The sequence below is a fragment of the Anolis carolinensis genome, unplaced genomic scaffold (assembly GCF_035594765.1).
Source record: "Anolis carolinensis isolate JA03-04 unplaced genomic scaffold, rAnoCar3.1.pri scaffold_13, whole genome shotgun sequence".
In the NCBI taxonomy this organism is placed as follows: domain Eukaryota; kingdom Metazoa; phylum Chordata; class Lepidosauria; order Squamata; family Dactyloidae; genus Anolis; species Anolis carolinensis.
The window spans coordinates 2,995,666-3,023,513 of NW_026943824.1; the positions used below are offsets into that span (position 1 = coordinate 2,995,666).

Below are 27,848 nucleotides of genomic sequence, written 5' to 3' on the forward strand. Positions count from 1 at the left end.
ACCACCCTAAAGGGGCCTTAAACAACTTCTAACAGGCCCAAAGGGGCAAAACGAACCCTGGACCGCCCTAAAGGGGCCTTAAACAACTTCTAAACAGCTCAAAGGGGCAAAACGAACCTGGACCACCCTAAAGGGGCCTTAAACAACTTCTAAACAGGCTCAAAGGGGCAAAAACGAACCCTGGACCACCCTAATGGGGCCTTAAACAACTTCTAAACAGGCTCTAAGGGGCAAAACGAACCCTGGACCACCCTAAAGGGGCCTTAAACAACTTCTAAACAGGCTCAAAGGGGCAAAACGAACCCTGGACCACCCTAAAGGGGCCTTAAACAACTTCTATACAGGCCCAAAGGGGCAAAACGAACCCTGGACCACCCTAAAGGGGCCTTAAACAACTTCTAAACAGGCTCAAAGGGGCAAAACGAACCCTGGACCACCCTAAAGGGGCCTTAAACAACTTCTAAACAAGCCCAAAGGGGCAAAACGAACCCTGGGCCACCCTAAAGGGGCCTTAAACAACTTCTAAACAGGCCCAAAGGGGCAAAACGAACCCTGGACCACCCTAAAGGGGCCTTAAACAACTTCTAAACAGGGTCAAAGGTGCAAAACGAACCCTGGACCACCCTAAAGGGGCCTTAAACAACTCCTAAACAGGCTCAAAGGGGCAAAACGAACCCTGGACTACCCTAAAGGGGCCCCAAACAACTTCTAAACAGGCTCAAAGGGGCAAAACGAACCCTGGACCTACCTAAAGGGGCCCCAAACAACTTCTAAACAGGCCCAAAGGGGCAAAACGAACCCTGGACCACCCTAAAGGGGCCCCAAACAACTTCTAAACAGGCTCAAAGGGGCAAAACGAACCCCTGGACTACCCTAAAGGGGCCCTTAAACAACTTCTAAAAAGGCCCAAAGGGGCAAAACCGAACCCTGGACCACCCTAAAGGGGCCTTAAACAACTTCTAAACAGGCCCAAAGGGGCAAAACGAACCCTGGACCACCCTAAAGGGGCCCCAAACAACTTCTAAACAGGCTCAAAGGGGCAAAACGAAACCCTGGACCGACCCTAAAGGGGCCCCAAACAACTTCTAAACAGGCCCAAAGGGGCAAAACGAACCCTGGACCACCCTAAAGGGGCCTTAAACAACTTCTAAACAGGCTCAAAGGGCAAAAACGAACCCTGGACCACCCCTAAAGGGGCCTTAAACAACTTCTAAACAGGCCTCAAAGGGGCAAAACGAACCCTGGACCACCCTAAAGGGGCCTTAAACAACTTCTAAACAGGCTCAAAGGGGCAAAACGAACCCTGGACCACCCTAAAGGGGCCTTAAACAACTTCTAAACAGGCTCAAAGGGGCAAAACGAACCCTGGACCACCCTAAAGGGGCCTTAAACAACTTCTAAACAGGCTCAAAGGGGCAAAACGAACCCTGGACCACCCTAAAGGGGCCCCAAACAACTTCTAAACAGGCTCAAAGGGGCAAAACGAACCCTGGACCACCCTAAAGGGGCCCCAAACAACTTCTAAACAGGCTCAAAGGGGCAAAACGAACCCTGGACCACCCTAAAGGGGCACCAAACAACTTCTAAACAGGCCCAAAGGGGCAAAACGAACCCTGGACCACCCTAATGGGGCCCCAAACAACTTCTAAACAGGCTCAAAGGGGCAAAACGAACCCTGGACCACCCTAATGGGGCCTTAAACAACTTCTCAACAGGCTCAAAGGGGCAAAACGAACCCTGGACTACCCTAAAGGGGCCTTAAACAACTTCTAAACAGGCTCAAAGGGGCAAAACGAACCCTGGACCACCCTAAAGGGGCCCCAAACAACTTCTAAACAGGCTCAAAGGGGCAAAACGAACCCTGGACCACCCTAAAGGGGCCTTAAACAACTTCTAAACAGGCTCAAAGGGGCAAAACGAACCCTGAACCACCCTAAAGGGGCCCCAAACAACTTCTAAACAGGCCCAAAGGGGCAAAACGAACCCTGGACCACCCTAAAGGGGCCTTAAACAACTTCTAAACAGGCTCAAAGGGGCAAAACGAACCCTGGACCACCCTAAAGGGGCCTTAAACAACTTCTAAACAGGCTCAAAGGGGCAAAACGAACCCTGGACCACCCTAAAGGGGCCTTAAACAACTTCTAAACAGGCTCAAAGGGGCAAAACGAACCCTGGACCACCCTAAAGGGGCCTTAAACAACTTATAAACAGGCTCAAAGGGGCAAAACGAACCCTGGACCACCCTAAAGGGGCCTTAAACAACTTCTAAACAGGCCCAAAGGGGCAAATCGAATCCTGGACCACCCTAAAGGGGCCCCAAACAACTTCTAAACAGGCCCAAAGGGGCAAAACGAACCCTGGACCACCCTAAAGGGGCCCCAAACAACTTCTAAACAGGCTCAAAGGGGCAAAACGAACCCTGGACCACCCTAAAGGGGCCTTAAACAACTTCTAAACATGCTCAAAGGGGCAAAACGAGTCCTGAACCACCCTAAAGGGGCCCCAAACAACTTCTAAACAGGCTCAAAGGGGCAAAACGAACCCTGGACCACCCTCATGGGGCCCCAAACAACTTCTAAACAGGCTCAAAGGGGCAAAACGAACCCTGGACCACCCTAAAGGGGCCTTAAACAACTTCTAAACAGGCCCAAAGGGGCAAAACGAACCCTGGACCACCCTAAAGGGGCCCCAAACAACTTCTAAACAGGCTCAAAGGGGCAAAACGAACCCTGGACCACCCTAAAGGGGCCCCAAACATATACTGTAATATTATAATGCAATACAATATAAATACTGTATTATTATAACATATACTGTAATATTATAATGCAATACAATATAATACTGTATTATTATAACATATACTGTAATATTATAATGCAATACAATATAATATTGTATTGGGGGCCCCAGTTAAAGCACTGAGCTGCTGAACTTGTGGACCGAAAGGTTGCAGGTTCGAATCCAGGGTGCGCAGTGAGCACCCGCTGTTAGCTCCAGCTTCTGCCAACCAAGCAGTTCGAAAACATGCAAATGTGAGTAGATCAATAGGTACCGCTCCGGTGGGAAGGTAATGATGCTCCATGCAGTCATGCCAGTGGCCACATGGCCTAGGAGGTGTCTACGGACAACGCCGGCTCTTCTGCTTAGAAATAGAGATGAGCACCATCCCCAGAGTTGGACTTAATGTCAGGGCAAAACCATTACCTTTACCTATACTGTATATTATAGACAATATATATAGTTTGGCCCCAGAGCTCCCATGTCTCCTCACCTGTGTGGGTCAAGGCCTGGAACCAGTCTAGCAGTTTCTCCAAGGAAGTGTCGTCCGAAACGGGGCAGCGAGGGTCGGCCAGGACTGTGCAGACGGCAGGCAGCAGCTGGGAACACTGGGCCTCCATGACGGGCAGGCTCACCGGAGGAGTTGTAGTTTGGAGAGGCCCTGTCACTCTTCCAAGCCCCTGTCAAACTCCCAGGCTGACATACAATTGAGCCATGACGGTCCAAACGGCATTCACTTACTTTCTTCCCACAGTAAACAAATACTCCAGCCCTTCAGAGCAACGCAAGGCCTTCTCTCCACAGCAAGGGATAGTGAGCATGCGCAGTTCGGCCTTTGAACAGGAGGACTCTGGGAGTTGTGGTCCAAGGGAAGGAGAGGACTCCTGTCTCTTTAAGGGCCAGCGCGAATTTTGGACTACAGTTCCCAGAAGCGCTGGTGGGTCTGAACAAGCGTGTTCCGGAAGTGGCGCCGCGCTCCTCACTTTCCCCCTCCCATTGGGAGGCCATCCGGGTCCTTGACTGGCTGGTTGCCATGGCCGGTTGCCATGGAGTCCCTCAAAGCCGGAAGTGTGTGTATCAAAGGGAGAGAGCGGCTCTGCAGCGAGGAGGGAGGCCATGTCTGAAGGCCCCAGCGAGACCGCCTCGGAGCCCGGGCCCCAGAGGGAAAAGGTGGGCCCCTTTTATACATACATACATATTTATTTATCTATCTAGGGCCATGTTCCAGAAGCATTCTCTCCTGACGTTTCGCCCACATCTATGGCAGGCATCTTCAGAGGTTGTGAGGTCACAATCTCTTGAGGATGCCTGCCATAGATGTGGGCGAAACGTCAGAAGAAACTTCATATGTATGGTCATATTCCAGAAGCATTCTCTCCTGATGTTTCGCCCACATCTATGGCAGGCATCCTCAGAGGCTGTGAGGTCACAATCTCTTGAGGATGCCTGCCATAGATGTGTGTGAAACGTCAGGAGAGACTTCACAACCTCTGAGCATGCCTGCCATAAATGTGGGCGAAACGTCAGGAGAGAATGCTTCTGGAACATGGCCAGACAGCCCGGAAAACACACAACAACCCTATGCTGAATTGGTCAAGACTCAATCGAAAAACTATAGCAAATTGAAAAACTATTGAAAAATGTCCTGCAGAGTGTCTTTCAAAAACAAAGTTTTTGTAGTTTAATAAAGTTTTCCCATGTTATATATTAAATATTAAATATTATTTATTTATTTATTTATTACAACATTTATATCCCGCCCTTCTCACCCGAGAGGGGACTCAGGGCAGCTTACAATAAACACACATATAAAAATTATACAATACACTATAAATCAGATTAAAAATTATTAACTTACATCAACATTCATAAAAAGATATAATATAATAGATATAAAGAGATAAATATTAAAGATATAATAATAATATATTATTATATATTAAATGTAATATTACTAATAATATTACCATATAATGATATACAGTAGAGTCTCACTTATCCAACATAAACGGGCTGGCAGAACATTGGATAAGCTAATATGTTGGATAATAAGGATGGATTAAGGAAAAGCCTATTAAACATCAAATTAGGTTATGATTTTACAAATTAAGCACCAAAACATCATGTTATACAACACATTTGACAGAAAAAGTAGTTCAATACGCAGTAATCTTATGTTGTAACTACTGTATTTATGAATTTAGCACCAAAATATCACAATATATTGAAAACATTGACTACAAAAATGGCTTGGATATTCCAGAAGCTTGGATAAGCGAGGCTTGGATAATAATAATAATAATAATAATAATAATAATAATAATAACAACAACAACTTTATTCTTATACCCCGCCCCATCTCCCCAAAGGGACTCGGGGTGGCTTACATGGGGCCATGCCCAAACAACAATATAATAACAATGGCAAGACAATAAAACAAATTACTCAACAGTAAAACATCAGCATCAATAAAACAGTCATAAAAGGATAAGTGAGACTCTACTGTAATAATAATAAATTATTATATATTAAATGTAATATTACTAATAATATTACCATATAATGATATAGTACAATATAGTAATCTAATGCTTATATTATATTGTGCTGTGTTAATAATATATTGTATGTTTATTTGATTTGTAAGCCGCTCTGAGTCCCCTTTCGGGGTGAGAAGAGCAGGATATAAATGTAGTAAATAAATAAATTAATAATAATGTTTTGATAGTAGAACCAATTAGGAAATGACATTTATAACCCAGGAACAAAAATCGTGTTACATAGTGTAATAGATCGTGAGAAATATGCCCTCTCGTCATTGGGCAATAGATCCAAGATAGGTTTAAAACGTGACCTCTTCATGTGACACAGTATTAATTTATAGAATTAACCATCCTAAGTTCTAGTAATACCCTGTTTCCCCTAAAATAAGACATCCCCAGAAAATAAGACCTAGTAGAGGTTTTGCTGAATTGCTAAATATAAGGCCTCCCCTGAAAGTAAGACCTAGCAAAGGTTTTGTTTGGAAGCATGCCCGCCAAACAGAACACCAGAGCATGCAGGATCGGTAAATGTATGTATCATAGAGTATTATACATGGAAATAATGGTAGTAACAAGAAATTCTTGATAGGATTCACAGTTTGTCTGGTTATGCTGGTTTGTGATGACAACTACTGTACATTATATAATAAATGTTCATTTTTTTTTGTTCAACAATAAATGTGAATACTTCTTCATGGAAAACGAAAACATCCCCTGAAAATAAGACCTAGCACATCTTTGGGGGCAAAAATTAATATAAGACACTGTCTTATTTCCGGGGAAACACGGTAGTTGTTTGGGCTCTGGTGACCTCATTTATGGGCTTTCCTCACAATCGCCAAATGGAACCACTGCAGTTCACAATCCTTGGTTCTATTTCCATTGGCAACCTGTTCAAGGAGGACATGAAAGTGAAGATTGTATGTCGTTACGACCTTCCCTTCCCCATCTCTGAGGTCTTTCCAAATCGCAATTTTGTTCAAATTGACCTATTCTGTATGCTGTGTAGTTTTGTGCTTAAATTGTGCTCTTTTGGAAGTTGTTGAGCTCTGATTCCCATCATCTCCATCCAAGCTGAACTCTGGTGAGATATATGGGAATAATAAACCATCTGGTTCATAGGCCACACGAAACATTAGGATCACACAAGTGCCATCACTTCCCTCTTTTCTCCCTGGTTTCAGATCTAGATTTGCTATAGTTGGAAGTCTATGTGTTTGCTGCAAATATTTGCTCACTTCCCTTAAAACTTTGTAGTTTGCTTGTTTCACAGTCTGATCACTAGCACAGCAAAACAAATTGGATAGGGAGATATAGACTCAGATCAGATGCCCGAAGAATAAAAAAGGAACAATCTGCCAATCTGCTCTGAAGAATGTGACTTCAGGAAATTAAAAATTCTGTGTGGGCTGGACGTGACACATGCCCGGCTGCGAGCAAGGCATCATCAGACCGGGCTGATCTCTTATCACTCCATGCAGCTTTCTTTCCTGCGATCCAGCTTTTAAAAGTTACATTCACCCTGCTTTCTGTTCTTTTCGCTGAGAGGCAGATCTAGATCTCACAAAACTGGGCTGGGGTGAAAAGGACAGCGGAAATGAACCACTGGAGCTGTTCCTTTAAGGGTGACTTATTTGCAGTTAAAAGAAATAACTAACACTATACTATTTTTAAAGGAAATTAAAATCAAATTATTTCTGGATGACACAAGGAAAGAATGATATATTTCAACAGTATGTTATGAAATTCATAATTCTGAAAAGAGAGAACTTTAACCATGATTTGCTGTACTAAGTACTTTATAGCCAGTTATGAGAGTTGTAGTTTAAAGCATCTGAAGGGCCACAGTTACCCTCACCAAAATTAACAAATCTCACATAAGAGGTTTTTTGGAAGAGCAGTGAGAATACTGATGCACCATCGATCTGGCAGTTTTATGCAAATAATCCCTGAAAGTATTATGTTATATAGTCGTGGCTTTTTTGTCTTTTTAAAGTGTATCTTTAAAAATGTTTTGCTATTGTGACTAGTTTGTTTCTGTTTCCATGTCTGCCTTTTGTATTGTATTTTTTATAATTGTAAAATAACTTGAGTCCCAATTTTTGGGGAAAAGACAAGTGGGAAATAATAACAATAACAACATCTACATATTTATTCCCCAGGCAGAGGAGAGTCTTTCTTCGCTTAGCTATGAGTCGGACACCAAACTGGTGAGTTGGACCAGAAATTATGGTAGTTTTGAGTTGTCTCCTGCTTCTACCGATTTTCAATGTGGTTAATTCTCAGCATCACTCACTACATAACAATAACAACTGAACGTTTGCTGTCTGCTTAGAAAAGTAGCTACTGTTTGCAAGTTCTTGTATAAATTGTGTGTGAAAAATTCAAATTCAAAACAGTCTCTTTTTTTCAGAAATTGAAGAAGAAACCAGCTCGCATGTCACCCATATCACCAAGTTAGTACAATCTAAATCTTTTAACATGATGTTCATATCCTGAAACTACCTAACCTCAATGAGAAGTGAGATTCTTTGTCTGATTTTTTTCCCTTTGCCTTAGAATCTCCATATCTCTCTACATGGGCTGGATTTTCAAGATCATTTAAAGGCAGAGAGAGAAAGAAAAGTGAAATCCCTTCGGTCAAGTCATCAGGGCAGCTGTGGCGTGGAACACTCAGACAAGGTACTTGCATGTGAAGTCAACTCCTCTTTCTCTAGGTTGCCTCTTGCATTGTCTTGACAAACGTGGGAACAGGTGCCAAGTACCTCCACTCGATAGGCTGAGGATAACATGAGAAGCTTTGAGCCATAATCATTTTAATCTTTATACTGTGTAGTGTGGTATATATATTTTGGCTAAGTTGTACTCTTCTTGACCTGTGAGGAGACATGGGTAACAGTCATTTATTATTATTATTATTATTATTATTATTATTATTATTATTATTATTTGAAACACAACAAGATGAGTCCACAGCAGACACTCTGCTGGCTGTTGAATTGGATCACACATCGGACACTTCACAAGTGTCTAGGACTGTGTGATGTATCGGCAAATAATGCGAGCAGATCCCAGTCAGGTGGCCTTCTGCAGCTGGCAAATGGTAATTTTGTCAGCACCGATTGTGTTTAAGTGCAGGCCAAGGCCTTTAGGCACTGCACCCAGTGTGCCAATCACCACTGGGACCACCTTGACTGGCAGAGTCTTTGTAGTTCGATCTTTAAATCCTCATATAGTGTCAACTTTTCCAGTTGTTTCTCCTCAATCCTGCTGTCACCTGGGATTGCGACATTGACAATCCATACTTTGTCTTTTAACACGATTGTGACATCAGGAGTATTGTGCTCCAAAACCCTGTCTGTCTGAATTCCCAGAGTAGCTTGACATGTTCATTATTATTATTATTATTAGTATTAGTATTAGATGTATGTCTGGGAGACCAATCAACGGGATAACATGAGCTCAGTAGCGCTTTCCCAGTTTTGCGCCCCAGAAGCTTGTACTGAAAAGCATACTGCCTTGAATGCCAGGAACTATTCCTCTCTGGATATCATATCAGCAGAAGGAAAAATGCTTCAGAGTGGTGGGGAGAGAAGGAGCCAATCCTTTGGTCTGCTCCTAGTTCTGAGACTATATTTACTGCCGCATCAGCCCTGGTGATAGTAGTATGCTGTTGGAGCTTCCAAGAAATTTCCTGCTTGAAATCAAAGTATTCCCCTACATGAGGATCAGTTGACATGGGAAGCTGGAGTTGTGAGAATCCTTTGCCCTACTCCAGTGACTTTTTACTTCTTCCAGGCATTTATCTTAAGCATTTCACTTACTGGCCTCCACTGCCTTTTCCCCTTGGCCTTGCAGTGCTCTGGGCCCATTGGCTGTGCTTCATTGTTTTATATTCTCTTTCTCAGGTACCAGAGCAGGCGAGAAAAACCCAGACCTTCCCCTTGGTGCTGCGCTGTCCGCTCTCCCTGGCAGCACTCCAGAATATCTGAAGGAAGCATTGGGCATGAAGAAGCCAAACCATGCTCGCTTCTCCAGCAGTGGTGAGTCCAGCTAATAGGGAACAGATGCCCACCGGTGAGACTTAAGTGCTGGTTGTTACCTTTTAAGCCCCGTGCAGTTTGGGTCCAGGTTACTTGCAGGATCAGCCGCCGCTTTATAATCCATTCTGTTACTCATCTAGGAAGAGGCTGGCAACTGTCATTGAGAAGACAATGCTCACGACTCCTTGTCTTTTCCCCCAGGCTATATCCCTGGAACGCCAGACTACAAAGAAAAGGAAGATATGTATGATGAAATTATTGAATTAAAGAAGGTAGAGATGTGTATTTATTTACATATTGTGCATATCTGTGACCCTTTCAGAAAATTGTTTTTCTTGAAGACTTAGTTGTCATCAAGGGGGGAGGACATAGCTCAGCATTCCTGTTTACAAAGACAATTATTGATAATATGAAGGAATAGCTTTGCTTTGGATACAATTTATTTATTTATTTATTTATTTAGAGTATTTATATTCCGCCCTTCTTTCTCACCCCGAAGGGGACTCAGGGCAGATTACAATGAACACATATATGGCAAACATTCAATGCCAACAGACAAACAACATTCAGTTTTAGACAGACACAGAGGCATTTTTAACATCTTTCCAGCTTCACGATTCCGGCCACAGGGGGAGCTGTTGCTTCACTGTCCATTGGTGGCTGTTCTTCTTTTCCTCGTGAGCAGTTTTATGGTGTAGTAGATTAGTTAAATTAGCCTCCCGCATAAAGCGTACCTAAATTTTCCCTACTTGACAGATGCAACTGTCTTTTGGGGCTGCTAGGTCAACAGCAAGCCGGGGCTATTTTTTATTATTATTATTATTATGGTCGGAGGCTTAACCCGACCCGGGCTTCGAACTCATGACCTCTCGGTCAGTAGTGATTTATAGCAGCTGGTTACTAGCCAGCTGCACCACAGCCCGGCCCCAAAAGTGACCTTGCTTGACTCCATGGCATCATGTCACAATCTTGTCCTCCCTCCTTTTCCGGTTTGCCCTGCACCTGGTACCTTGCCATTTTGTGTGGTTTGTTTAATGTTTCTGTTCCCATCTTGTGTGTTTCATGGGTACAAGGCTAATTCATCTACAGAATGATGAAAAGATATGAAGAAGAGCCAAAATATGATATATTTCTTCCTCTCTTGTTTAACTCTTCCTCCTTAACTTTCCCATTTCTAAATATAGACGCCCAAGAGCTGGTAATGCTCTTCAGTTTTAAAATAAAGAAGCAAAATAAGAAACTGCAGATTTTTAATATATTGCAGTGGTGTCAAACTTGTGACCCTCCGGGTGTTTTGCATTTCAGCTCCCAGAATTCCTGGCTATTGGACAATCTGGCTAGGGCTTCTGGGAGTTGGAGTCCCAAAGATCTAGAAGGCCACACCTCTGTATTTGAAAGATACAAGGAGTTGTTTGTGTAGAACAAGAAACATTTCTCTTGCTCCCTCCTTATTCCTCATTGCAGACTATACAAACCCAGAAAAATGAAACAGATCGGATGAAAACAAAGCTTCGGCGATTGGAGGAGGAAAGCAGCCGAAAGGACAAGCAAATTGAACAGCTGCTGGATCCTTGCAGAGTAAGCCATGTACTAAGGATAGTTAAGCAGCAATATCTAGATCTGGTCACCCGCTCCTCCCTTCTCTTAGAAAAGCAGGGTGTTGCTAAATCTTGCACTGCCGATCAGAACTAGTTATCAAGATAAGCTTGCTATATTATTGCTCATTTATTTGCATGGCAATACATTGATTTTTCCTGTCTTGTTTTTAAAGGGATCGGATTTTGCATGTCTACGGCCAGAGCTGAGGACTGATTCCAATTTGGTAATTGCTGTGCTTCATACTGTCTTTGTCTCCTGTCTCTCAAAGTGAACCCAAAAAAGGCATAGATTTTTAAAAGGCCAGCAGTTGTAATGTCAAAATAAAACTACATCCTTAAACCACAGTTGAATTATGAAAAGATTCAAAGCCAAACATTAAGGAAAGTGCAGCATCCATCTTAAAAAACCTCCTTTTAAACATGTGCTGTTAAAGACAACTTTCAGGACAAATCCAGTGTTGTTTCCTCTTGATAGGTCGTCGGTGGATTGAAGCGAAAGATTCTCAAACTGGAACAGCAATGCAAAGAGAAAGACAACACTATTCAGTATGCTGAGCTTTATTTAATCAAGTATTTTTACCTTCCTTTTTCATCCTTAAGGTTGCTTGTTGAAAAGATAGGACACAAAGCAGATTAAAAATGCACAGTTGATAATGACAAACCATTATTTATTCATTCATTCTTTCACTCATTCATTTTATAGCCTACCTTTCTCCCAGTATGTGATCTAAAATGGTAAATTTGAGAGTGAGCCATAAAACCAAATATCGCACATTCTCAGGAAAATGGCAAAATAACATTTTAATTTGACTCCCAAAGGCAAAGAGAGAGGGATGTTATGGGGTAAATGTTTCTTAATATTAGAACACCGTGTCTGGCCCAGTGATGATTTACTTTTTTGTTTCTGCTTCTTCACCCTTTGGCTGCTTCTCTGAAAAAAGAAAACTCCAGACAGACGTGAAGACCACGAATGTGGAAGAAATGAAAATTGCCTTGAAGAATTACTATGAGGAGGTATGTCTTTGTTAAAAGCTGGGATTGCTGATAATACAAGTTTGCACTAATAATAATATATACTAATATTATGTTATGTTAATAATATATTGTATATGCGTATAATATTGATAATAATATTATAATGTAATACAATATAATAGTACACTATTATCTATATATATAAAAGGGTAATGAAATTTCGTCCTAGGACAAAACAACAAAACTACACATTCCAGAAACACTAAACTTGGCAGCACAACCTCTCATCCATGCCTCTACGTTCATACGGCAAAAAGAAAAGAAAAAGTCCTAATTAGAGGGAGAGGAATAATTGTTTTTATCCAATTGCTGCCAGTTAGAAGGCTAAGCTCCGCCCACTTGGTCTCCGAGCAACCCACTCAGCCCAGGGGACAGGCAGAGTTAGGCCTCACTTAGGCCTCTTCCACACTTCCTATAAAATACAGATTATCTGATTTTAACTGGATTATATGGCAGTGTAGACTCAAGGCCCTTCCACACAGCTATATAACCCATTTATAATGGACTTAATGTCAAGGGAAAACCTTTACCCTTACCTTAACTACCACCAATTCCTCAATACTTTATTTCCCATACCACCATACTTCGCTACAGCAACGCGTGGCCGGGCACAGCTAGTAGTTATATATTATATATAACATGTAATATTACGAATAATATTGCAGAATAGTGGTTTAGTGCAATATATTAATATATAATGCTTTTATTGTGCTATACCAATAATGTAATGTATGTAGCTATAACTTGTAAGCCACCCTGAGTCCCTTTTAGGGTGAGAAGATCGAGATATAAATATTGCTAATAAATAATAATAATAATAATAATAATAATAATAATAATAATAATAATGTCAGCCAGGGAAATTTAGGTCTTGCTTTTTCCCACTCTGTTGGCCATGCTACATATTTCATTCCTTTATTTTAATTTTTTTAATTTAATTTATTTAATTTAAACCGCCCTGAGTCCCCTTTGGGTTGAGAAGGGCAGTATATAAATACCACAAATAAATAAATAAACATCAAACACTTGCCTAAATCAAAAGAGTCTCTTCCCATATCCTCATCTGGGAAAGTGTTGGGCAAAGAGAAAGCAGTCTTGCAAAGACCTTAAATTGGGTTCAATTCATACAAGAAGTTACCATTGAAATTCCCCTATTGTAGTCCCTAATCTTTGCTTCTCCTGATTTTTTGGGCAGTTGGCCAAGGGCCTTTCCACACAACCATATAACCCAGAATTTCAAGGCAGAAAATGCCACAATATCTGCTTTGAACTGGGTTGTCTGAGTCCACACTGCCATATATTCCAAATTGTAAGTTGTACGTCATAGCTTCTTTTTGTAATTGCTCTTTCCGGCTTCCCTGCTAATATATCCTATCTGTTACAGAGCCATCGACTCCAGATCCTGCTGGCAAAATCAAAGGCTGTGCAACGAAAGTATGTTTATTACCTTGGGGCTCTATGCGTGTGCATAAGTTTCTGCGGTCTTATTTCTGTGCTTCACTAATTATTGTGAAGATGGTGGATGTTAAAAGCTTTTTCAAAACTCATTAATGAGACATTGTGTGTGGATTCTTTCTTAGTTTTATATCATTTTTGCAACATTCCATGTCATGCCTATCTGTCTTCCATTTGAGATTTTCACTGAAGTTGGCATATTTACCTCCAAGGCATTTCATCCATTCAGTTCCATGTTCTATGGTAAAATGATGGCTTTTTAAAGAGCATAGTGTCCAAATTAAAATTTCGTAAAGTTGAAACAATTGAGCAGAAGGTAATTAAGACTTAACAACCATTTGTGTGGAAATAGCTATACACAAATCAATAGGATTTACTTTGATGATTATGGTGAAGTTCCATAGAAGTTCACTCCCTCCCTGATCTTGTAAGCCGTATTGATCTTACTGCACCGTATTTTCAAGGTAGTGAAAATAAGCTGTAATTGAAGTACTTTAGACTACAGAAATATGATCTTAAATCCAGCCACTTCGTTTCCCTTGGACTATAATCAATGACACATTTCTGGGAAATATACCCGCATATACTCGAGTATAAGCCAACCCAAATATAAGCCAAGGCACCTAATTTTACCACAAAAAGCTGGGAAAACTTATTGACCTGAGTATAAGCCGAGGGTAGAAAATGCAGCGGCTATTGGTAAATTTCAAAAATAGATACAATAAAATTACATTAATTGAGGCATCAGTAGGTTAAATGTTTTTGAATATTTACATAAAACCGTAATTTAAGATAAGACTGTTGAACTCTATTTAAATCATTATTCTAACCTCCTTCAATGTAAATGCGCTTATGTATCCTTCCAATAATAATAAATAAAGTAAAATGAAAAATATAATAACAATTATGATAGAGTAAAATAATAAATGTAACAATAATAATAATAACAGAGTAAAATAATAAATGTAATAACAATTATGACAGAGTAAAATAATAAATGTAATAATAATAACAGAGTAAAATAACAAATGTAATAGCAACAATAATACATAGAGTAAAATAATAAATGTAATAATAACAATTATAATAGAGTAAAATAATAAATGTAACAATAATAATAACAGAGTAAAATAACAAGTGTAATAGCAACAATAATACATAGAGTAAAATAATAAATGTAATAATAACAATTATGAAAGTGTAAAATAATAAATGTAATAATAATAACAGAGTAAAATTATACATGTAACACTAATAATACATAGAATAAAATGAAAAATGTAATAACAATTTTGATAGAGTAAAATAATAAATGTAACAATAATAATAACAGAGTAAAATAATACATGTAACAATAATAATACATAGAGTAAAATAATAAATGTAATAATAACAATTATTGGGTTGCTATGAGTTTTTCGGGCTGTCTGGCCATGTTCCAGAAGCATTCTCTCCTGCCGTTTCACCCACATCTATGGCTGGTATCCTCAGAGGTTGTGAGGTATAAAAATCATTTTTTGGTGAATTGGCGTTTTTCTCTGGTATGACCTTTTGGGAAATCCTAATGGGAGGGATGAATTCTAGTGGGACTTCCTATTCTTAGAAGAAGACTCTTTAACTCTAAAAAGTTAACCAGCTACTATAGACATCAGGTGAAAGATTCAGAGGAAGAAGAAAATGGTGGCAGTTCTGGCGGAGGAAGAAAGAGAGAGAAAGAGAGAGGTCTGTGCAGTCAGAGGAAGTCTGGAGGATTGTGGAGCTCAAGGTAGTTTAGAGAAAATATATAGTAAGATACAGTGATTTGATTTTATTTTGATTCTGTTAACATGTATTTAAGGGTTGGAATAGTAAAACTAACCGTTTTGTTCACATCCCTGTTTATGTGCCTTTCAGAAATAAATGGATTAAGCACTCTGCTGCTATTATTATTATTATTATTATTATTACTATTTTATTGTATGACACAGCAAACAAGATAGATATGCTAGATTTCGTATCACAAAATCACAAGTCGAACACTTCCCAAGTGTCTAGGACTGTGTGATGTATCATGTATCTTCGGATGATGCACGCAGATCCCAGTAGGGTGGCCTTTTGCAGTTGGCAGATCGTAATTTTGTCAATGTCTATTGTTTCCAAATGCCAGCTGAGATCTTTTGGCACGGCACCCAATGTGCCGATCACCACCGGGACCATTATTACTATTATTATTATTATTATTATTATTATTATTATTATTATTATTATTATTATTTATTAGTGGTGATGGTAGTGGTTGCTGTTGTTACATCACTTTTTGGCTTACAAGATGGGCCTTTACCCCCAAAATTTATGATCTAAAAGTGCACAGATGCCATCCCTGGCAAAGGAAGTGACAGCCAGTAGGAAAAGTAGGGAAAAATGTCTGAAATTTTCCTTCTGTTCTACAGAATGTCTAAAGAACAAGCTGGTCTGGCCAGATAGTCCTCGGCTTCTTAATTATTGAATTAATGATGGTGCTGATGTTCTCTTCAACCCTAAATACCCTTGCATATCATGGAACAGGCCTAAATTGAAGCCAGGGGCAAAGATCTCTGGTTCTGACTCCAACGCCCTGCCCACTATGTTATTCCGGGTCTCAATTTACCCATGCTGCTCGTCCATGCTTTGTGTGCATTTTGCACTGTGTTTTCAATTGTGGCTCTTAACTGTATCTTCCCAAATTCTTTGTAGCTCTCCTGAGCGCTCACAGCAGAAGGTGCTCAACGCCACGATCCTCCAGTTTTCCAGGAGCATCAGAGAGTTGCAAGAAGAGAATCGGAAACTGAAAGAAGATTTGGATCGCATATTGTGCAGCTCTCCTGCCCCCAGTAAAACCAAAAGTAGGTTCCATGGGGAGACGTAGCATTTTGATTCAATGTAGTAAAAGGAGTGAGTTGCAGAGCTGCGGCTGTTTAGAAGTTGCCTAAAGGGTTCTTTTCAGCTCAGGGTTTTCTTTGCAAGGCATTTGTGTTTTGTGCCACCCACATTAAGTCTGAAAAAAATGTTACATTTCCCAGATTACACTGAATGGAGCAAACAGAGGCTGATTCGACAGATTGCAAAGCTGGAGAAAGTGAGTAACAGAGACTAAATTGCTATTTTAGAGCTGGTAAGACAGAAATTGTTATAGTTACTGAAAAATATTATACAGTAGAGTCTCACTTATCCAAGCCTTGCTTATCCAAGCTTCTGGATTATCCAAGCCATTTTTGTAGTCAATGTTTTCAATATATCGTGATATTTTGGTGCTAAATTCGTAAATACAGTAATTACAACATAAGATTACTGCGTATTGAACTACTTTTTCTGTCACATTTGTTGTATAACATGATGTTTTGGTGCTTAATTTGTAAAATCATAACCTAATTTGATGTTGAATGGGCCTTTCCTTAATTCCTCATTATTATCCAAGATATTCGCTTATCCAAGCTTCTGCGTTTAGCTTGGATAAGTTAGACTCTACTGTATATCCTTTCGTTTGTGAGCCACATCCCTTAGTCTGTGACAAAGAGACAGAACCCAAAGGCTTCCTTCTTATTTTTTTCTGCACTGTTGTGTTCCATGAGCATTACAGATGAACATTTTCATACCAAAGCAAGGTTTCTTGTGTCTGCACATCAGTAGGAAGGAGCTCTGAATGACTGCTGCTCGTTTCCTCCTTTCAATTTTCAGAAAATAGATGGTCTGGAGAATGACAGGCGACAGCTTTCACAAGTCAGTGCTTCACGTGTGCTTACCCCATCAGATTCTGCACACTCGGATCCGTCTTTTGCTGATCCTCCAGAGGACTTTGAGCATCTACACCAGATAATAAAGAAATTGAAAAGTCAAAGGGTTGTCCTTCAGGATCAGCTGGCTCTTAAAGAGTTAAGTACCCAGCAGATGTCCAATATTTTATCCATGTCTTGGAAGATAATGGCGAAAAAAAGTGAAAGAGACTTCTTAAAATATTGATCCCTATCTCAAGTTTACATATGCACATGCTTTTGCCTATTTGGTTAATGTGAAAGAGAGAGATAAAGTCAATTGACATCTTAGAAAAAATGTTCTGCATATAGTAAACCTGTGCAAGAGCCCCTGGGTTATTGTTTTCCTCTCCCCGACTGTAGCTGATACTACTAGCACTTTTATGGCCCAGTTCTTTTTAGGAGCCAGGCCAGGATTTTATCAAGCATGTTTGTTTTATATGATTTTATTTGTTTTATGACTTGCTTTATTGTTGATTGATTTGTGTTATTGTTGTGTTTTATATTGTCTGTTTTGCCAGGGCTTGGCCCCATGTAAGCCGCCCCAAGTCCCCTTGGGGAGATGGGGCAGGGTATAAAAATAAAATTATTATTATTATTATTATTATTATTATTATTATTATTATTATTATTATTATTATTATATTCCCCCTCCTAGAATGATCCTGACAAGTTGGTAGAGTTCCTGGCCCTGTTGGTTAGCCCACAGAAAGCTGTCCCTCATGGCTAAACCAGTGTGTAGCAAGATCAACACACTGGCTGGCCAGAATCTCATTAAGACACTGTTGTGTATCTTGGGATAGACTTCGCAGGCTGTTCTGTGATACCTTTCAAAGTATTGCCACACAACAGGTGATGCTGTGATTGAGTTCAGGCCAGGGAAGCCATACAAATACATTATTTGTTGTGCATCTGTAGGAAAGAAATACAGCAGTTGAGAGAGAAAGTGAGAGAACTGGAGAAAAACGAAGAAATACATTCTAGACAGACTGGGATGGATGCCACAGAGCCGCCTGACCAGGTTGGAAATGACATTTTGATGTATTTGGTACAGTGTGTTTTCTAATATTGACTAGTGTAATGAAGTATGAATTTTTGGTTTACAGATGTTATGTTTAATTGTGTGTTTGTGTTTTAAAATGGTAAGTATTACAGTTATTGCATCTCAGAACTCAGAGGCTGGTTGCCATGGAGAAGTAGGCGGAGCCAACTGTCGTTTTGTTGAAGATGTGCAGAGTTTAAAAAAGGGATTCAGTCTGTGCTCTGATGAGGCACAGGGAAGATTGATCCTAGGTTGAGGGGATCAAGGAGACTCAAGTGTTCATTTTTTGAGTCGGTTTGAAATACATTTGGTGACATATTTAATGTAGTCTGTGTCCTGGTAAGGAACAGAGAATTTGTGATCGTATATCACAGGGTGACTGCAGTTTAAAAGTAGCAAAGGAAGAAGTTCTAACTACTTTAAGTAAAAGAAATGACACTTTAGGGAGTTTGTCTTACCTCATTCTAGTATAGTAACTGTTAATAAAAGTGCCTCTAAGTGAGAAACAACATTGTAACCACTAAGCTCTGTGCCTGAATAAACTTGTTATTGTTCCTCCAACATCCAAGCCTCTATTATAAACCAAGTTGCGTTACCATCTAAAGTGAATAAGAAGAAAGAAAGAATTTTTTTTAAAAAAAGGTCTCCTCTCCGAGTCTTTGGTGGTTGCAACTTCGCAACTAGCTTCTCTCAAAGCCCGCTGCTTGGAGTTTACATGTTGTCTGGCTTTGGACATGAATCATTCCTTGGATTCCTTGTCTGTTTAAAGCCAAGAATTGAATTGTATGTTTACCTCGAGTGAAAGAGAGAATGCCTTTGGGACTCTCACAGTAGGTGCCTGGCGGAGAATGATGTATCACCTCGTAAAAATTAAAAGCAGGCGTATATATCTGAGAGGATCAATGGAGACAGAACACATCCTCCCCAAGAGAGATTTCCATCCTCACTTTCTCCCGGATTGATTTGCTAATGGCAGAGAGCTTCCACACCTCTCTCCCCACCTCTTTGCACTGAATCTTGTATGTTAGATCTGTGTCCAAACCCGGTCTTTGTTTTCTCTTTCCTTCCCCTCTTCTGGATTGCTGCCTCTCCGTGCGTGTTCTCTTCCACGTTCATCCAACCAACGAACCGGATTTTCACCCTGAACGCCAGCAGTCACACTCAGTTTCTATGCTACGTTTAAAGAAAATAAACTTTGTGTTTTCATCTCCTTGCTCTGCGGAACGTCAGAAGGAAGAGCAAGCGGCTCAAGTCATCCAGAGGCAATGGAAGGCCTATAAAGCCAAGGTGATGCTCTGTTAATATTATATATGGGGACACATCTGAGGAGCAGAAATGCACAAGTGTAGAAGTGTGGGCCTGGCATCATTGCTGAGCCTCTTTCAATGTCCTAGGTTTTTGCTATCTGGCTTTATAAGGACTAGAAACTTGTACTATTGGAAAAGCAACTTCTTAGAATCATAGAATCATAAAATCATAGGATCGTAGAGTTGGAAGAGACCTCGCAGGCCATCCAGTCCAACCCTCTGCAAGAAGCAGGAAAATCCCATTCAAAGCACCCCCGACAGATGGCCATTCAGCCTCTGCTTAAAAGCCTCCAGAACTACAACTGGCCATACTTAGTGGAGGGTTCTGGGGATCTTTTTCCTGTATGTCTTCAAGTCAATTCTGAGCTATGGCAATCTAAAAGTGAACCTATCTCAGGGTCTTCTTGGGAAGATTGATTGAGAAAGCTTTGCTGCCTTTTGTGTCTGTGAAAGCATGACGTATCCAAGCTCACCCAATGTGTTTCCATGGCTGAGCAGGATTTAAATCCAGATTCGTAGTCCAATTATTGCACTACATCACATCTTTTCTTGTCTGGGAATCTTAATCCCAAAAATAACGTTTCCATGTTCAGCTCTTGCTGCCTTGGTTTTTATAGGAGCCATGGTGGCACAACCCTTGTGCCACCTGAACTGCTGACCTAAAGGTTGGCGGTTTGAATCCACAAGACGGAGTGAGCGCCTGTCTGTCAGCTCTAGCTTGCAGAGACATGAGAGAAGCCTCCCAGCAGGATGGTAACATATCCGAGTGTCCCCTGGGCAACGTCTCTGTAGATGGCCAATTCTCTCATACCAGAAGCAACTTGCAGTATGTTCTCAAGTCGCTTCTGACATGATTTTTAAAAAACAAGCTGATTTTCTTTGTGACAAAAGGAGTCTTTTTGGTTCAGAGCAAAAATCTGTCAATACCAGTATCTCTCTTCTCTCAAAGAACTAGAAACTTTCAGGAATCCCCAACTTGGGCTTTGATGGTCTCCTGTGCTTAATTTCTAACTGCTGATAGATACAAAATCCCCAACAATGAAGGAATGGGGCCAACATTGAAATTAGAGAGACTGCCACAGTGGATTAAATTCACTTGCTTTTTGGGTAAATTTCATAGACTGCAGATTCATCCTGTGGGTCCAGCCCATCACAAATAACTGCTGATTACAGCATTGGAGAAGATGATGTGAGGCTGATTCAGTCAGTTTTCCGGGCTCACATCTCAAGGATGCAACATCAAGAAAGGTGAGTGCAAAGAGTTTACATTTTTTGCATTTCAAAACAGTGTTTTTAACTTTACAACTTTTGGCTGTGGTTGTTAAAATGGGATCAGGGAAAACACAGTCAAGAACCCCGTGGCAACCTTGAGCTGAGTCTTCTTAGATGGCTAAACTTATCTACAAGGAATTCAAATGTTTTCCTCCAGCTATACTGGATTGTTCATAGTTTGCATACAGAAATGTGAACACTATTCTTCAGAGAAAGCTGTAGGCACAGAGTTGGACACAACTAGATTTAATATCAGGGGGAAACCTTTACTTTTACCCATGCAGTGTAATACTCTATCTTCTTATCTTTTATGGCTCTTTCAATTTTCTACTTCTTGCAGGTCACTGGTCTCTAGCCTCGAGAGTCTGAAAGCAAACCCAGTTGCCTTCACTGGAGAAGAAAAGCCAACCTGGTCTCCATTCAGACATCCCCCTCTTGCCTTCGCTTTAGTGCCAAGTAATGTCATGTCTTGTTTGTTGTATTTCCTTGATACTTTCTTTATCATTCAATGTTTGCTGGTTTGTATGGACTGAGCAAAAATATATTTTATTATTTATTTATTTATTACAATATTTATATCCCGCCCTTCTCACCCAACATGGGGACTCAGGGCGGCTTACAATAAAACACACATATAAAATTGTACAATACATTGTGAATTTATTTATTTTTATTTATTACATCACTTCTACCCTGCCCTTCTCACCCATCAGGGGACTCAGGGCGGCTTACTATATATGGCATCAGGGCAGCGGACAAAACAACAAAACTACAGGCCCCCCCAACCTCGAAATTTGACAACACAACCCATCATTCACGACTCTAGGTTGATACAATAAAAAGAAAAGAAAAAGTCCTAATTACAGGGAGAGGAATAATAGTTTTTATCCAATTGCTGCCAGTTTGAAGGCTAAGCTCCGCCCACTTGGTCTCCTAGCAACCTCCTCAGCCCAGGGGACAGGCACAGCTAGGCCTCACTTAGGCCTCTTCCACAGATTATCAGATTTGAACTGGATTATATGGTAGTGTAGACTCAAGGCCCTTCCACACAGCTATATAACCCATTTAGAATCTTATATTATCTACTTTGCACTGGATTATCTTGACTCCACACTGCCATATAATCCACTTCAGTGTGCATACTAAACATAAAGACTACCATACAACAGACATTCAATACCACCACTACCTCAACAATTTCTCACCAACACCACCACAACACCACAGCAACGCGTGGCCGGCCACAGCTAGTATATATATATATATATATATAATCCATCGAGATTAAAAATTACAATAAAATTAAGAATATACTGTACATTAAAATATACATAATTATACATTTAAATATACATTTAAGGCGCTTTCCATGTCCAGGTGGGGTCTGTCAGTAGGTCCTATATTCATATCTCATTTTTGCTGCTACTCAATCAATTAAAAAGTTATTAAATTACATCAAAAATTCATAAAAAAACACTTATAAAATACAGATGGGCATGTTCGAGTCCTGTTTAGACTCATTCAGCTCCTTGAATACTTTTGGTTTCTCATTTTCCAGGTAGAGTGCATATAAGTGTCCTGAATCAGGTGTGTGTATGTGTGTTTGGGCCTCAGGTTTACAGCACAGACTGATTTGATCGCAAAGGGGCTGAGAGCAAGCCTAAGGCTAAACACAGGCTTGGTCCTCAGTCTTTTAGCGGAGCAACTGCGTCATTGATTTTTCAATTGTTATAACTTTTATATGTTGACAGCCATTCCATCACATTGATTTTTTTTTACATAGGCCGCGGAGTAGGTATCAATTACTGTTGACTTCATAGGGTTGTTGGGAAGGTTAATAACGAGCATTACTTAACGGCTTAACCGTTCCAGACACAAGCTGTCCAAAAGGCAATTCAGGGATATAAAACGGAGAGACAGCCCACGGCGGGAATGACGGGAATAGATGGATTGCCCATTCCATTGTTGCTATCTGTTATCTGAAATAGAGGTGAATTGATAACGTACAAATTGATTTCCCCCCCATCCGTGGTTGCTGCCCATTCCCACTGAGAGTGAGCTTGCCTTGTATTGTGAGATCAGGAGAAGCCTTGCCTGCTTTTAGGCAATCCTCCATATTGGGAATGAAACCTGTACTTTTATGATTTCTCCCTCTTCTTCTCATTCGTGCCTTTGTTGTTTGATCAAATCATATTGTCCGGACCATGTCAAGCTACACTTTTATCAAGCTATTCTTTGTGCGAGGGAAAGGAGGCATATTATACGCTTATATTATAACATTTATTGATCAGCACATTGTCTGAAAACACCCTCTTATGTACCAATGATCTTTATAGTATTAGAAGGTCAGTTAGTAGTAGGAATGATAATAATGACATTTTGACCTCATTTTTTGAGAAAGTAGCCCTCTTTTCTTTGGCAGGATACTAAGATAATTCCAGTGGAAATGAGTTGTCTAATAATAATAATAATAATAATAATAATAATAATAATAATAATAATGCCAAAAGATCTCAGCCGGCACTTGGAAACAATAGGTATTGACAAAATTACAATCTGCCAACTGCAAAAGGCCATCCTACTGGGACCTGCGCGCATCATCCGAAAATACATCAGACAGTCCTAGACATTTGGGAAGTGTTCGACTTGTGATTTTGTGTTACGAAATCCAGCATGTCTATCTTGTTTGCTGTGTCATAAAATAATAATAATAATAATAATAATAATAATAATAATTATATTTATTATTATTATTATTATTATTATTATTATTATTATTATTATTATTATTATTATTATTACATCACACAGTCCTAGACACTTGGGAAGTGTTTGACTTGTGATTTTGTGATACGAAATCCAGCATGTCTATCTTGTTTGCTGTGTCATACAATGTTGTTGTGTCAATAATAATAATAATAATAGCAATAACAATATAATACAAAGGATAGAAAGAGCAGAGGCGGAGTATAACACAAAGAAGAGGGTGATGAGCAATAATAATAGTAAGGGTAGAAAATAATAATAATAATAATAATAATAATAATAATAATAATAATAATAATACATCACACAGTCCTAAACACTTGGGAAGTGTTCTACTTGTGATTTTGTGAAACGAAATCCAGCATATCTATCTTGTTTGCTGTGTCATACAATAATAATAATAATAATAATAATAATAATAATAATAATAATTTAGTACACAGTCCTAAACACTTGGGAAGTGTTCGACTTTGTGAAGTGTTCGATTTTGTGAAACGAAATCCAGCATATCTATCTTGTTTGCTGTGTCATAATATAATAATAATAATAATAATAATAATTTCTTTTCCGCCATATCTCCCCAAAGGGACTCAGGGCGGATTCCAACCAACAACAGCATACATTCAATGCCTTCCTAAAACAAATAGATATCGAAGACTTTCATGGAAGGAGGCAGTAGGTTGCTGTGAGTTTTCTAGGCTGTATGGTCATGTTCTGGAAGCATTCTCTCCTGACGTTTCGCCCACATCTATGGCAGGCATCCTCAGAGGTTGTGAGGTTTGTTGGAAACTAGGCAAGTGGGGTTTATATATCTGTGGAAGGTCCAGAAAAAACTCTTGTCTGTTGGAGGCAAGTGTGGATGTTGCAATTAATCACCTTGATTAGCATTGGAAAGCCTTGCAGCTTCAAAGCCTGGCTGATTCCTTCCGGGGGGAATCCTTTGTTGGGAGGTGTTAGCACAACTTCAGAGGAAGCCTGCCATAGATGGGGGCAAAACATCAGGAGAGAATGCTGAAAACACGGCCAGACAGCCCGGAAAACTCACAGCAACCCAATTCCAGTGGGTTTCCTATGCCAGTTAAATGCCAACCCTTTCTCCTGATCTAGATATTAACATAATAAAGACTAGTACCATATATATGGTATATATATTCACACACACCTAATAATCAGCCTCAGGCGAACATATATTTGGCCTCACTAAATGGAAATTTGGCCTTTTTATGGGTACCTTAACCCTCACACAGGGGGCATGGTAAATTGATATGACTGATTGGCAGTTGGGATGAATGAGATTCAGAAAACAGGAGCCAAGATGGAGGTTGTAATTGGTTTCTAATTGCCTAATCCTAAACATAATACAAGTGTATATTGGGAGGGGAAATTCTATTGTGCTGGTCTCCATGGAAGCATGGTTAGGAAGTTTCCTGTCGCAAAGGGGTTCTGAAGCAAAGATATAAAAACTGGCAGTGGGGTATTGGCTCAAAATGCAGTATAGTAATCCAGCTAATAATAGGCCCTGCCTTGTTCCAAAAAGAGAAATGGACCCCTTTTAGACCTAAAATGCAAGACCTCTCAATTATTCTCCCTGTTCTCAGGGAACTTCCTTTGTTTGCCTCTATCCTTAGTGCAATTAGTTCATAAATCATCCCACTCAAAACTGTTCTTTCTCCACCCCAACCTTCCACGCGTCTCCTTTATCCCAACTGCAGCAGCCCATAAGAAACAAAAGGAGTCCGTAGCACTTTCACCAATGGGGGAAAAAAGTCAGAAAGTAAGCTAATAATTTGCTTAACTGGGTTGCTGTGAGTTTTCTGGGCTGTATGGCCATGTTCCAGAAGCCTCCTGACATTTTGCCCACATCTATGGCACATATCCTTAAGAGGTTGTGAGGTTTGTTGAAAACTAGGCAAGTAGAGTGTGTGTGTGTGTGAGAGAGAGAGAGAGACTCTACTGTATATTGTATTATTAGTATAATATTGTATTACATTATTATTATTATTATTATTATAAAAAAAATTCGTGTCAGGAGTGACTTGAGAAACTGCAAGCCGTGAATTCAACTCATGTTTTTAATATCTATTTTGTATGCTGACCTTTTATGACTGTTTTTATCAATATTGTTTTTATTGTTGATTGATTTGTTTTATTGCGTTGTTCGCTTTTATATTGTTATGTCTGGGCATGGCCCCATGTAAGCCGCCCTGAGTCCCTTCGGGGAGATGGGGCGGGGTATAAGAATAAAGTTATTATTATTAATATATATATATATATATATATATATATATATATATAGGTTTTGGCGTCACGGCAACGCACAAAACAACAAAACCCCAAACTCCCCAAACTCCAAAATTGGCAACACAATCCATCACCCCCGCCTCCAGTAAGATACAACAAAATTACACTACACACACAATCACAGGGCCAACAAAAGGCCAAAAACCGCAACAGCCAATGTGCGCCTGCGCACAAACTCCCCTCGTGCGCACACACAGAACCCTCATCCTCTCTCCCGCCTACATCGCCGCCATGGCGATAAGAAAGCCGGAGCTTCACCGAACTCAAACCAACCCATAATAATAACAATAGCCAAGGACTATCCAAATGATAAACAATGGCTGTCTATTCTGGAAACTGAATGTCCGAGAGAACTTGATTCCTCTGCAATGACTTGTGTCTCTCTCCATTTTATTCACATCTGTTTCCTTTGTGCTTCTTTTCAGCCACATCTTCCTCACCTCCTCCTTCACCACTTGTGGATGAAATCCACTCGGACGACTCAGATGACATTATCACAGTGTCTCCGTTGCCGGTGAAGAAAACATCTCTTGATTTCCACAGCTATCTGCCACCTTCTCCCGGCCTGAGCTAGGAGCCAAGCTTTGTTGTCTCTGCTTGGCTGGATGGAACTGAACAGCACATTATGGAGAGAGCTGGAGATGATACACATTGGGTTACTGTGAGTGTTCTGGCTGTATGGCCATGTTCCAGAAGCATTCTCTCCTGATGTTTTGCCCACATCTATGGCAGGCATCCTCAGAGGTTTTGAGGTTTGTTGGAAACTAGTCACGTGGGGTTTATACATCTGCCTAGACTCCAACAGACTGCACAACCTCTGAGGATGCCTGCCATAGATGTGGACGAAACGCGAGGACAGAATGCTTCTGGAATATGGCCATACAGCCTTTGACAACACAATTATACACATTTCCTGGGAAGTTTTGATTCGAAGGGTCATCCATCGCAAATCTATTCCCCCACGATTCTCCTGCATTGATAAATCCTACCTCTGCTGCTGCTTCCACCTCTGGGACCAGCTCAGGCTGATCAAGTTTTCACGGCAGGGCTTCTAAGGTGACAAAAAACAGACCAAAGGCCAATCAAAGCCAGGATTCTGATCCCAGTACAGCCAGTTAGATGCCCATAAGGACGGCCTGAGCCACTAACATACTCCTGCTGGGGTTAATAGTAATAGAGGCATTTTGCCTCTCATGTTACAGATAATATATATTGTGTCATGATGGTGGAGCTATTGATAGACAGATTCACAAAGGATAGGACTGAGCCTTGTGGCACAGAGAGAGCGGGGGGGGGGGGGGAGATATTCCAGTTTTTTTACCATTCAGGTTTTGTAATCCCATCAGCTTTGATGCCATAAAAGTCCATGTTCTAGCAGAAAGTATAAAAAACACAGCCAGCTCCTGGGCTTCACAGGGCTCTTGTTCTAACAGCAACCAGAGCCAAAGGCTTCAAAGGCTTCAGAGCAGAAGGAGAGCTCTGGGAAGAGGCAGGCAATTTGCTACGAGCTGTAAAGGAGTTGGGGGCCACATTCAACTGATGGCTTTTCCGCAGAACGAGCCCCCCTAACTACTTAATCTCCCAGCAATTCCATCAAACTTTCTCGTTCTTTCTTTTACTGCAAACCATTTATATATTAAAATCTGTAATGAATAGACCATCTCTCCTTTTCAAAACAGTTGTGCTCATTTATTGCCAAAAAATCACGTTTAGCAGTTCGCTTTGTGTCCGCATTTTTCCTGGGATCTTTCATTGGACCATGAGAGGCTCCCGGATGCCTGCTCATGTTCTCTGTGTGGTGTCTTATAATGCCTGGTGTACAATACTGACGTTAATTGTACTTTTGTTCTACATTAGTAAGCCGCCCCGAGTCCCCACGGGGAGATGGAGGCGGGATATAAGAATAAAATCATTATTATTATTATTATTATTATTATT

The 27,848-nt window shown here is 40.4% G+C and overlaps 2 protein-coding genes and 1 long non-coding RNA gene across 6 annotated transcripts in view; 1 reads left to right on the forward strand and 2 right to left on the reverse strand.

Moving 5' to 3' along the window:
• The window catches only part of brat1 (BRCA1 associated ATM activator 1), a gene marked incomplete in the record, with an annotated part of 11,014 nt that extends 7,166 nt beyond the window's left edge, over positions 1-3,848 (reverse strand). The window contains 1 exon segment of the mRNA XM_062964245.1: positions 3,275-3,848. Within this exon segment, the coding sequence (XP_062820315.1) occupies positions 3,275-3,401 (127 nt within the window).
• iqce (IQ motif containing E) lies at positions 3,798-27,572 on the forward strand. 4 transcript variants are annotated; one of them, XM_003226048.4, is made up of 19 exons: positions 3,798-3,951; positions 7,487-7,534; positions 7,738-7,780; positions 7,884-8,006; positions 9,233-9,367; positions 9,569-9,639; positions 10,832-10,945; positions 11,139-11,189; positions 11,441-11,511; positions 11,907-11,979; positions 13,385-13,434; positions 16,168-16,316; positions 16,494-16,549; positions 17,149-17,342; positions 18,141-18,243; positions 19,417-19,551; positions 20,692-20,819; positions 21,184-21,299; positions 26,336-27,572. In XM_003226048.4, the coding sequence occupies exons 1-19, from the start codon at positions 3,898-3,900 to the stop codon at positions 26,482-26,484; spliced, it is 1,863 nt and encodes a 620-aa protein (XP_003226096.3). In that variant the 5' UTR covers positions 3,798-3,897; the 3' UTR covers positions 26,485-27,572. The 4 variants fall into 4 exon arrangements, with proteins under 4 accessions (XP_003226096.3, XP_062820316.1, XP_062820317.1 ...); XM_062964246.1 differs by lacking the exon at positions 3,798-3,951 and adding an exon at positions 6,152-6,280; XM_062964247.1 differs by lacking the exon at positions 3,798-3,951 and adding an exon at positions 6,152-6,280 and having other exon boundaries at positions 19,420-19,551.
• LOC134294159 (uncharacterized) lies at positions 4,482-9,574 on the reverse strand. Its single transcript, XR_010001135.1, has 2 exons — positions 9,427-9,574; positions 4,482-8,200 (listed from the first exon to the last, which is right to left on the reverse strand). It is a non-coding gene; the product is annotated as an uncharacterized LOC134294159 (long non-coding RNA).
• Positions 27,573-27,848: the final 276 nt, after the last annotated feature.

What these genes read in the sequence shown, in the direction of transcription:
- iqce (XM_062964246.1), top strand. Translation starts at nt 6,167, where the DNA reads ATGGAACCACTGCAGTTCACAATCCTTGGTTCTATTTCCATTGGCAAC. An exon ending in TGCTCGCTTCTCCAGCAGTG is followed by an intron (nt 9,368 to 9,568) that starts GTGAGTCCAGCT and finishes CTTTTCCCCCAG; the next exon opens with GCTATATCCCTGGAACGCCA. An exon ending in TGCCTTCGCTTTAGTGCCAA is followed by an intron (nt 21,300 to 26,335) that starts GTAATGTCATGT and finishes GCTTCTTTTCAG; the next exon opens with CCACATCTTCCTCACCTCCT.